Here is a 12,115-nt window from a genome sequence, read left to right on the forward strand (position 1 = left end):
GCGATGATTATCCCCTCCTAATGCTGGCGATACTTGTGAGGCAATGTACCATTTGGTATGGCAGACATGTAGAAACTTCTCCACAAAGAGAAGTCGCCCTGTGCTACGCCGTTCGGACTCGGCTATAAAAAGGAGGTCCACTAGTTGAGGTTGAAAAGAGGGTGCGGATATAAATCCGCCCCATGCCACTGTGGATATACACAACATTTCAAAGCGGCTAGCTTTACTCCTTCGAAAGTTAGCCTGCTTTCGACAGACAAACGGACGTACATGGCTGGATCGACATAAAATGTCACGACGATCAAGAATATATATACTTTATGGGGTCTCAGACGAATATTTCGGGTAGTTACAAACAGAATGACGAAATTAGTATACCCCCATATAATGGTGGAGGGTATAAAAATACCTGTGCCAAGTTCGAAGATAATTGAATGAAAATTGGGACCTGTACTTTGTTCACAATTTAAAATGGACAGACAGATGAGATGATGAGTCGATCGGTACACTTATAAATGGGTCTAGCTCTCTTCCTTCTGGTTGCCACAAACAAATGCACTTAGTTAAAGTACTCTGCACGACAGTAGTATAGGGTATAATTAGGATCTTTGTCTGCCCTTGTCTTCCAAATCTTAAGTAAATGGGCTTCTTGGGAGTAGGTGATGGTCCCATCGTCGGCTCCCTGTTCGTTAGGCTGCATTGAGTTTCCTGTCACTGCACTGCCTGATATTTCAATATTATGACTTTTGCCCATTTTAGTTTTCCCTAGACAAGAACAGCATTGGCCCCGTAGTACGCTGTGCCTTTAGTCTTAGCCAAATTTGTCAATGAGACTTGCTCAATGCCAGATGCAAGGAAAGTTCCTTCTTGTTCTTGTGGAAGACTTCCATTTCTACGCGATCGAACCTTGGTTTTACTTGTTTAAGACATCTATCATGCGTACCGTCGCGAATTTGGCGCCCCTACCTTTGATGAAGGAGTCGCCTTCGTTAGCTGGGGATGTCCATCTTTCTCACCAGGTCGAGCTTTGCGCCCCAGGGAGTGTGGATACTTCTAACGAGCTTTCTGACAGTATCAATTCCTTTTGCCTACGCAAAGCGCAGCGTAAAGATGTCCCTTTATACTCGTAGCTCATAATTTCTATGTGTGGACGCCCTTCCAAATTCAGCACATGATCGAAACCCAGTTTGTTAACAAAAACCTCCTCTTGCGATCGATGATCTGGTGGAAACCTACCGGATGCACAACTGATATCGATGACTGCATAAGTCAGTTCAGTTGAGCTTGCTTGCCACTCTGGCATAAGGGGCGGCGCCTTACCCTCTTCACCATCACCTTCCATAAAAGTTGAAGACACAGGGGCCATGCGCGCTTTCTTCGTTGCTGTTCCAACTTTATCTCCCTCCGCAGAACACTGCACTACGGTTCCAATGACCCTTTTTTTTTTTTTTTTTTTTGCCAAAAGTAAAGTGGAGTTTTGAAATATTTTTGTTTTATTCCAACAGAAAACACTTCTAAAAGGAGAGAAACAACAGTTTCTATTAAAAATTATAACAAATTATCAGTCAGGGGTAGGTTTAATTTGAATAGTTTTTTTCTGCCTCTTACATACATACCGAATTATTTGCCTTACTTTGTTTTGATTAATGACATACTTTAAAACTAATTAGAAAGGGCGATTTTTTAAGAGCTATAGGAAAGTTAAAAAAAAAAACACTTATAAAATTCTGAAATGGATGCATCAAATCTTTATTTGAATCGATAGTACGGTCCATATAATTTCATTATTTCATGCAAATGTTGACCGTGAATGCCCCCCAAATGATCCCTCCACTTAGATCAATTTTGCCACACTCTTTCCAATATTTCAGCCGGTATCTCACGAATAAATGCTTCAATGTTGTCTTCCAATACGTCAATTGATGCGGGCCCCTCTGCATAGACATGAGCTTTAACATAGCCCCACAAACAGAGCACGCATTCTGATAACAAAATCAAATAATTTGCAAGCGTTGTTCGATTGTATTAATGGTTAAATGTGCGTGAAGATAAATTCTGAATTGAACTAGCAGAGACACAAACCGTTTAGTTAACAGAGTGCGACAGAGAGTAACAGAAGTATTAACAGAGATCCACTGAGGGGTTAGCAGAGCTCTGTAAATACTTAACCGAACCAAAAAACAAGAGAAATTAATTAAATTTCTTATTTATTACCAATTTTTGCAAATATTTGTAAGAAGAAAATAAAAACACCATACCAAAATTTGGAGTTTAATATCAATGCTTTGAATCAAAAACGCCAAATGAAATATCTATTACCATAGTACTGAGCAAAATGAGAAATTTAAAAAAAAAATATTCTGGACAGGATTATGAACAATGCTCCTGGAGTACATCTAAGACAACATGTCTTTATTCGAAAATCGAACAGTTGGCTTTTTCAAATTCCTGTCTTTCTTAAAAAATTTTCGGAAAAATTCTGAACAGGATTATGGACAGGATTTTTTAAAAAAGACGGGAATTTGAAAAAGCCAACTGTTCAATTTTCAAATAAAGACATGTTTTGGGAAGCACACATCGTGACCTTTCCAACGATGTATGATAGTACCTTGTAGAATTCTTAGATGTCCTCCAGAAGCATTGGCCTTAATCCTGTTCAGAATTTATTCGAAAATTTTTTTAAAAAAGACGGGAATTTGAAAAAACCAACTGCTCGACTTTCGAATAAAAACATGTTTTGGAAAGCACACATCGTGATCTTTCCAACGATGTATCGTAGTACCTTGTAGAATTCTTAAATGTCCTCCAGGAGCATTTGTCATAATCCTGTCCAGAATATTTTTTTTATAAATTTGCCATTTTGTTCAGTACTATGGTAATAGATATTTCATTTGGCGTGTTTGATTCAAAGCAGATATTAAATTCCAAATTTTGGTATGGTTTTTTTCCTCTTACAAATATTTGCATAAATTGGTAAAAAAAAATAAGAAATTTAATTAATTTCTCTTGTTTTTTGGTTCTGTTAAGTATTTACAGAGCTCGGCTAACCCCTCAGTGGATCTCTGTTAATACTTCTGTTACTCTCTGTCGCATTCTGTTAACATAACGGTTTGTGTCTCTGCTTAGTTAAATTCGGAATTTATCTTCACGCACATAATGGTTAAATTATAGACCAAACTGAAGATGTTTGACTGTGAAACAAAACACGAAACGTGGGTGTTGCCAAAAACAAAACAGCTAAAAAATCACCCTTAATTACAAAGTGATACTCCATATAGAAGGTTCGTACAAGAGGTTTGAGAAATATATACATAAAGTTGCCACCTTGATGCCATTTGAGAGAAATAAGTGGTTTTTCAAAAAAAAAAAAAAACAACATATTTTTATATTTTTTTTAGACAATGCGAATAAAACTGAAGTGAAATTAAAAAAGTACAAAAAGGAACAAAGAGATTTTATATATGGCTTTTAGCCCAACATGTGCGTTTTTTTACATTTTCACTTTTTTATAAAGATCTGCCAAAACAAAGATTTTTTCAAAAATTTTCAATATCTTAAAAATGGCTGATTTTGATGAAATTTTGAGATTAAATTTTTTTTCAAAAACGATAACGTGGTTTCAATATAGATCACCTGGTTTAAACTTTTAATTTAATTTTAAAAATTTAATATGATTTGTTTTTTTTTATAAGCTGCAAAAAAAAAAATACTAATTAAGGAGAAGTTTGTTGGTATGTATGTACGTATTTCAATATGAACTCCTTTTATATTTTCTTTATCTTTTAAATATCGAACTTTTTAGTGGTAAAATAAAACAATTAAAGTTTATTAAAAAAATCGCGCTCTAGGAACATAATTTGTTATTTCTGGATAAAATTAGGAAAATGTAGCACTAAATTTAGGAATATGTAGGACAGGGCCCGCTCCGCTGCGCCTTATTTGACTCTCTAATATCTTTTTAGGGTGGGGACACTTCGCCCTGAATGTGTATATCGTATTCGCCTATGTCAGCCTATGACGCTGAACGCCTGCGTTCCATACCTGGCGAGAACTTCGGAAAAAACTAAAAGCGGTGGTTATTCCCTCTTAATGCTGGCGACATTTGCGAGGTTCCATGCCATGCATGGTCACGTAAAAAATTTTCCCCAAAGAGGTGTCGTACTGCGGCACGCCGTTCGGACTCGGCTATTAAAAAAAGTCCCTTATCGTTGATAAACTCAACTTGAATCGGAAAGCACTCATTGATGTGTTTGGTTCCTGGGCAAATTTGTACTCTACTCCCAAATGCTTTTCTTTTGAGTCCCATATTAGCGTATTTGTAAATATTTCGGGTTTAGGGGATATTTCGGAGGTAGTCACTTGGCTATGTGCTCAAAAACACTCCATATGAGTCCTATAAAGGCATGATCGGTATATAAGTTGTGTTTGACGGTGGGATGGACCCCAGGGTCTCTGTCCCGAGAATGAATATAAATTTCCCGAAAATCAATAAATGTTCACCCCAAATAGCTTTTATATAATGGGGAGGTGTTTTGGGGTGGGGCGGCTCCCTAAATACATGGCTCTTTACTGTCGTGATTGGTCTATATATCCATTTGGCGGGTTTTGGACGGCCCCGCGGCACCCGTCCGCAACAATAGATTTTTTTTTTGTGACTGTTAGAGTGCAAAAAATTTTGAACGAATTACATTACCAATCTCCTAGATCGGGTATTTTTGAAATTAAGGTAATGAGAAGAGCTTTTTAGGGGAGATATTTCGACTCATATATGGATATCAAATTCCTGTCCACTCCCAAATCCCTTTACTTTGAGCCCCATATTGCCATGGTCGGGAATTATGAACCGTTTGGAGGGTGTTTTGGAGCTGGGCGGCCACCGGTACTTTGCCCTGAAAAAAGATATCGACTTGGTTTTTACTCCCAAATACCGTTGATTTAAGCTCCATATTGCTATTTTTACTCCCAAGTACCGTTGATTTGAGCACCATATTTCTATAGTCGGAAATAAAATTCAGTTTAGGGGGTGATTTAGGGCGTACCACCAGAATTGGATATCAAATTCGTTTTCTACTCTCAAATACCTTTCATTTGAGTTCCATATTGCCATAATGGGTCAAAATTATGGCAATATGACTTGAACGCAAATTTTAATGTCATATTTTTAATTAACTCCCAAATATCTTTCATTTGAATCGCATATAGCCATGGTCGGCTGATATGCCCATTTGGGGGTGGGGCGACCTCCCATTTCTTGGACTAAATATTTTATGCCATAACGTCGAATATATCTGTTTAGAGAAGTTTTGGGGTTGGGGCGGCCCGCTGGGTTCTTGGACCCAAATTTTAATACGATATAAATTTTCTAGTCTCCAATACCTTTCGTACCTATAGTGCCTATCAGTCAACTTTTAGGGTTGATCCCCTACACTTTGATCTGATTTTGTATGCCAGATTCGTAACCTACTTCCGAATCGCTTTCATTTAAGCCCCATATTGATAAGGACGATCAATTTGTCCGCATTTTGAAGTTTTGGGGTTAGGGCGACTTCCTGGGTACTTGGACCCAATTTTTAATACCATATTCGTATTCCACTCTTCAATACCTTTCATTTCTATTTTGTCCTTATCAGTCCGCTTTTGATGTTGGGTGGTGCTTTTGGTGGAACGGGGGAGGGTCCGCCCTCTTCCAATATTAGTAAATTATAAAGCCTATTCCTTCTTCCTGACTATATTCGTAATCTACTCCCGAATACCTTTCATTTGAGTCCCATATTGTCATCCTCGTCCAATAAACCTGTTTATGGTGTTTTGCGGTTAAGGCGGCCCCCAGTACTTGGACCCAATTTTTATTATTAAGTTCGTACTCTACTCCTGAAAACCTTTTATTTGTATCCAATATTGTCCCGATCGGTTCACTTTCATTTTTGGTTAGTTTTGTTGGGGTAAGGGGGAGGGTCCGCCCCCCTCCCGATATCAAAAAAAATCTGTGAAAATTTCAAGATAATCGGTTCAGCCGTTTTTGAGTCTATACGGAACAAACAAACTAACCGACAAACAAACAAACACAAATTGAATTTTATATATAAGATTCTTAATCTACTTTTAAATACCTTTCATTTGATATCCATATTGTCTTAATTGGTTAATATGCCCTGAGAGGGGGTTTGTTAGGTGAGGTGAGGAGGCCCCTTAGACACCAAGAAATATATTTTTATGTCAGATTTGTACTCTACTTTTAAATACCTTTCATTTGATACCCATATTGCCCAAAGCGGTGAAAGTGTCCTGTTGCGCGGTTTTTTGGGGTGGGGGACCCCCCCCCCCAAACACTTTGGGCAAAATTGTTACAGCAAATTTGTACTCTACTCTTAAATACCTTTCATTTACTCATATTGTGCCAATTGGTAAACATGTCCGTCCAAAAACGGTCTGATTTATGGCTGGTACTATGTTCGTTTTTCGCAACATTTTTTCGTGGTTACTTTTTTTAGATAATAGATTTATAGAAACAAAAAAACTTGCTGATTTCATTCAGTAGGTCTTTCCTCATTACTTATGAAAAAAATTTCTTAAAAGTATTATGTTTTCATTGAGATTTTTGTAGTGCTTCAAAAAAGTAACCGTGAAAAATGTGTTTTCAACTATGAAAAACGAATATAGTAGCAGCCTTTTGTTTTGTTTTACTTGGAAACGTCTTTTATTCTTCACAATACAAAGCAAACTAAATCATGTATGATTTTTGACGGAACAAGAAGGCAACAACAGATAACGGAATTCAAAAATGAAGAAGAATAACATTCCAACTTCATTTGATATGGCATTGCACTCGGTAATAAATGTCCATGTATTCTTGGTATTCTTTGAGATATCTTGTGAAACGTCAATCCTATAACGAACTACATTACGTATTCCAAATGTAATACATTCGCATTTTCCCACTGGGTGGTTGTGCGCTTGAAGCATTACTCTCGACTACACGTGCCAAGGCACCCACACCTATATCGTAGTAGAAGCGGACAATTTACTACGGCCCGTTGGCACCCCCGCAGCTATTGGGTCTTTGAAGTCCATTTTGAGCTTTAAAATTCTTACGTAAAGGGTAGTACCTATTCTGACATACCGATATTTTTCTTTGAGCAGCGAAATGAAAACACGTCCGTTCTGCTTAACGGCTGCTTCTCTTGGAGGCCCCTTTTTCATTGAGCTTCAATTTGTATCGGACAGCACTCATATGTTGAGAAGTTTGCCCCTGTTCCTTAATGGAATGTTGATGGGCAAATTTGCATTTGCGTGCACATTTAAATAGTCCAATCGATCAATTTCAGAACATCCCGACTCCTCCAAGTCTGATCAAACAGTCGACTGATTAAAATTTAATGTGTCTCAAGTAGTCTAGTGTTAGTAGTGTCAAGTTAGGTTGAAAAGAGGGTGCAGATATTAATCTGCCCCATACCACTACAGACATACACCTTTTTGTCATACAGACATACACCTTTATTGTTTTCCATACCACTCCCATAAGTTGGTTCATGTCTGGTATCGTTTTCCCACTTAAGTACCGGTGTCTGTAAGCCGCGATAGCCGGGCAATGAGGAAATGGAAATAGGAAATGCTCCAACATCTAACGTTAGGAACAGTTACAATAGGGCTTATATCATCTATTCATGAAGTATTTAGTGTGGACCTTTGTACACATAAAAACTAAATACGTACATTTTTCAGATTAAGCATGGCATTGATTTTATAACAACTCTTTACACAAGGTGATTAATTGTTTTAATATTTTCTTTTTATGTAACTCAGCGATGGACAGTCCCTTACTCGTTGAAACAAAAATTAACCGGGAGTAGTATCTGTAAATGCAAAATATTGCCCATGAACATTCCACAAAGGAACAGAGCAATCTTTCCACATATCAATAGCCGAGTCCGAACGGCGTGCCGCAGTGCGACACCTCTTTGGAGAGAAGTTTCACATGGCATGGTACCTCACAAATGTTGCCAGCATTAAGAGGGGAAAAACACCGCTGAAAATTTTTTTCAGATGGTCTCGCCAGGATTCGAACACAGGCGTTTAGCATCATAGGCGGCCATGGAGTAGTATCTACTGTACCTAAATGGAATGTTGGTGCACTCCGAGAAATTTGTTAGTGAAAACCGCAAAAATGTTTGCTGCAACTACAAGTCTGGGACAGCAGTAGTATTTTGCTAAAACAGCAAACATTTGCTGCTGTTTTCAGATGGTAAAAAGATGCAAAAACTTTGTAAATTTTATCTTTTCCTTTAATTTTAAAGGCGTATCGCCAAATTTTTTCCCAATTTTCTGCAATTTGACTTTTTTTTTAACGATTTTAAATAACACTACACAAAATAACTACTAATATAATAGTAGTTATTAAATTAAAATTAGAAGAAAATTATATTACAATATAGCAAATGCTTCAATTGTTATTTAGAAGTTAAAAAATTGTTTATGGTTTCATCGAAAATTTGAACATTTTTAATTTAATATTAGCAAACATCGTTCGCTGATATCAGCAGACTAATTTCTCCGGGGGCGGAAGTTACTGAATGAAATTAAAACAAATCTACATTCATTTCGTCCTTTTCCTGAATTAATCGACCTGTTTTCTTTTATCTCTATTTTTAGAATATTTTCTAACGGAACGGCGTTACCTCTAATCGCAAAGCAATATATCTTGTGTCAAGGACAATTTTGGCAGTTTTCGAGTTTCTATGGAAAAAATGCATTTAAATGTTCATCACATTCAACAACTACAAGAACAAACACAACAAAGTCAACAAAGAGATTCACAATATGATTTTATACAAACTGATGATAAGACTTCATCATTATCATCTGACGAAAGCAACACCGAGATAACGGCGACAAGCCACAAATCTGACATAGACAATTTTGCGGGGTCTGAGGCGAGTTGTACTTCTTCCACAGACTCCGGTGTGCACGGCAGTGATAACGAGAACCCAGCCACAACAGCTCCCCCATCTCCCTTGCCACGGCCACAGCCAAAAAACATCTCCCATTCTTCCACAAAAGTAACTGTGAACCCATTGTGGCAGCACCAACTCCATTTAAAAACAAAGGGCAAACCAAGTGTTTCCGGAGATAACAAATCAAAAAACAATAACAAACCAAAAGCCTGGAGCAATTCTGACGCCAACGAGCGAGAACATACGGGAAGGAGCTGCAATAGACCTTTTGACAATAAGTTTGCAAAAATCGAGAAGCATTTAAAAAGTGGTAGGGGCGACGAAAACAATTCTAGAACTCCACATACCTCCAACCGAAATGCCATTGAAATTGAAAATGTGATAGCAAATGGATGTGCAGAAATGATGGAGGAGCAAAAATCGGCGTTGGGGCCAAGGTTTAATGACCCATCACGCGCCCCGTCACCAGCTCCCTCGTCCATAATTTCGTCGTCATCCGCCGACACTCTACCAAATAAGCACCCGCCGTCCCATCACCACTGCAATCAGTCCCCTGCGATGTCTATACGCAGCATCGATTCAAGTATCATTGACTCCGATAGCGAATTGGATGAAAACGGTGAAGCGGAGGGCGTGCACAAAAACTATGTGATAAAGAAACTTGGCACCCAAGTATCCTACCCGCCAAAACACCCGGATATTCCTGTAATCAACAGGGGGCTAACGGTCCTTAACCAAAAAATAACGCCCAATGTCATTGGACCGCCACCACCTGCCCCGCTCGCCGTTCTCACAAATTTGGGTGATTCCTTAGGTTTGGCGCATTCGTTATCACAGGTTCCAATCGTTCGGCCCCAAGTGGCCATTAGCAGTTCCTCAGATGTAACCATTGGCGATAAGCATTTCTACGAGGGTCCTGTGACCATACAACAGTTCCTCATCGACAATCGGAACAAGAGCAACGAGGGTGGCGGCAAAGACAACGTCGTATTTGTGGATGACGACGGTGTTACTCGTACAAATGGTAAGTTGATGATATTATGTTGATTTGCTTTTGTACGGCTTGCAAAATGCAAATTTACCCATGAACATTCCATTAAACCGCAGGGCCAAACTTCTCACATTTCAATGAGTGCTGTCCGATTCAAGTTAAAACCCCTTAAATATAAGGGGCCTCCTTTTTATAGCCGAGTCCGTACGGCGTGCCGCACTGCAACACCTCTTTGGGGAGATGTTTCTACATGGCATAGTACTTCACAAATGTCGCCAGCATAAGGGGCGTTAACCACCGCTCGGCATTGCAATTGATCGTTATATCAATGGTCGACCTACCTTTACTTTCAATAGAGTTTGTTTTGCCGCCGGCACAATGTAAACAGTTCTTATCGTTATAACAATATTTGAAGTATCTACTTGCTTCCACCACTTTAAACTGAAATGTTGGCTTTTTTTGATATCTATGAGCGGCGGCGACTCGCAATATCTCTGTAAGGCATTCATTGTGTGACAATTGCACAAGGCTCATGCCTTGTAAGGGGAGTCGAAACCTAACCACGTGATTAAGGGCGCATGTGAATAAAAAAAGGAAAAAAATCAGGCCGCATAAGCAAACGTTAATCAGACTCAAGATGTTTATCACATCACCACACATTAGCGAAGTATATTTCGGGTAGGTTTATTCAAATGCTACCCAACAACAACAGCATTTTGAAAATCGGGCAACAAGTGAACATTTCACAAAATGTTCGAAGGGCTGAGATAATCACAATCACAATGAATAGGATAGCGCATAAGCAAACGTTAATCAAACTCAGGATAGATATACCCAATCCAAATTGAATAAGGATTAACTCATGCCTTTAAAAATGTTTTAATTTTTCCTTTATCGTCACTACTCAACTATGTTCATCTTTTCTATTTGTGTGTGTGTGTTCCTCTTGCTGCCAGGGCCAGGAGTCAACCAATTTTGCCCGAAGTTAGAGTCGAGAAAATTATACCGCGTCCGACTCCGGACAAAGTAAGGTTTCAACGAAAATATTTAAATTATAAAATTTGTATACCGTACACCACAACTGTGCTACAGGGTTCTAAAACGTAGTGCACTTGTTTGTAACACCCAGAAGGAAGAGCGATAGACCCATTATCCCGCAAATTTGCCCGAATTCGGAGTCGAGAAAATTATCTCGATTCCGCACAAAGTAGAAACAAGTAAAAAGGCGTTAAGTTCGGCCGGGCCGAACTTTGGATACCCACCACCTCGGGTATAAATGTAAACCACCTTTCATCAAAATCCGGTGAAAATTGCACACCTTGTGTCCCATAGCAGTTATATCACAATATGTTCCGATTTGGACCAACTACTAATAAGTACAAGTCATTGTTCAATTGTGTATAACAAAAATTATGGTCGTTTTAGTAGCTATATCTAAAAATAAAACGATCTGAACCATATACGACACGGATGTCGAAAAGCCTAACATAAGTCACTGAGCCAAGATATCGATCTACATGACAGCTATATTCAAATCTGGACCGATTTGGGACAAGTTGCAGAAAAATGTCGAAGAGCCTAACACAAAGCACTGTCCCAAATTTAGGCGAAATCGGACAGTAAATGCGCCTTTTATGGGCCCAAAACCTTAAATCGAAAGATCGGTCTATATGGCAGCTATATTTAAATCTGGACCGATGTGGGCCACATTGAAGAAGGACGTCAAAGGGCCTAACACAACTCATTGTCTCAAATTTCAGCGACATTGGACAATAAATGCGCCTTTCATGGCCCCAAAACCTAAAACCGAGAGATCGCTCTATATGGCAGCTACATCCAAATCTTTACCGATCTGTGCCAGTATGTATGTAAGTATGTCAAGGGGCTTAACATGACTCACTGTCCCAAATTTCGGCGACATCGGACAATAAATGCCCTTTTTATGGGCCCAAAACCATAAATCGAGAAATCGGTCTATATGGCAGCTATATCCAAATCTGAACCGATCAGTCCCATTGAAGGAAGATGTCGAAGGGCCTAGACAACTCACTGTTCTAAGTTTCAGCAAAATCGGATAATAAATATGGCTTTTATGGGCCTAAGACCCTAAATCGAAGGATCGGTCTATATGGCAGCTATAACCAATTCTGGACCGATGTGAGCCAAATTGACG

At 38.8% G+C, this 12,115-nt stretch overlaps 1 protein-coding gene across 6 annotated transcripts in view; it reads left to right on the forward strand.

Annotated features, from left to right (window-relative positions):
- Nucleotides 1-12,115, forward strand: part of LOC106088838 (peptidoglycan-recognition protein LC) — a 116,711-nt gene that overhangs the window by 8,652 nt on the left and 95,944 nt on the right. For all 6 annotated transcript variants that reach the window (XM_013254531.2, XM_013254534.2, XM_013254530.2 and 3 more), the window contains exon 2: nucleotides 8,650-9,975. In XM_013254531.2, the coding sequence (XP_013109985.2) occupies nucleotides 8,736-9,975 (1,240 nt within the window). In that variant the 5' untranslated portion in view covers nucleotides 8,650-8,735. The remainder of the gene's footprint in view (nucleotides 1-8,649; nucleotides 9,976-12,115) is intronic.

Source organism: Stomoxys calcitrans, chromosome 1 (assembly GCF_963082655.1).
Source record: "Stomoxys calcitrans chromosome 1, idStoCalc2.1, whole genome shotgun sequence".
In the NCBI taxonomy this organism is placed as follows: Eukaryota; Metazoa; Arthropoda; class Insecta; order Diptera; family Muscidae; genus Stomoxys; species Stomoxys calcitrans.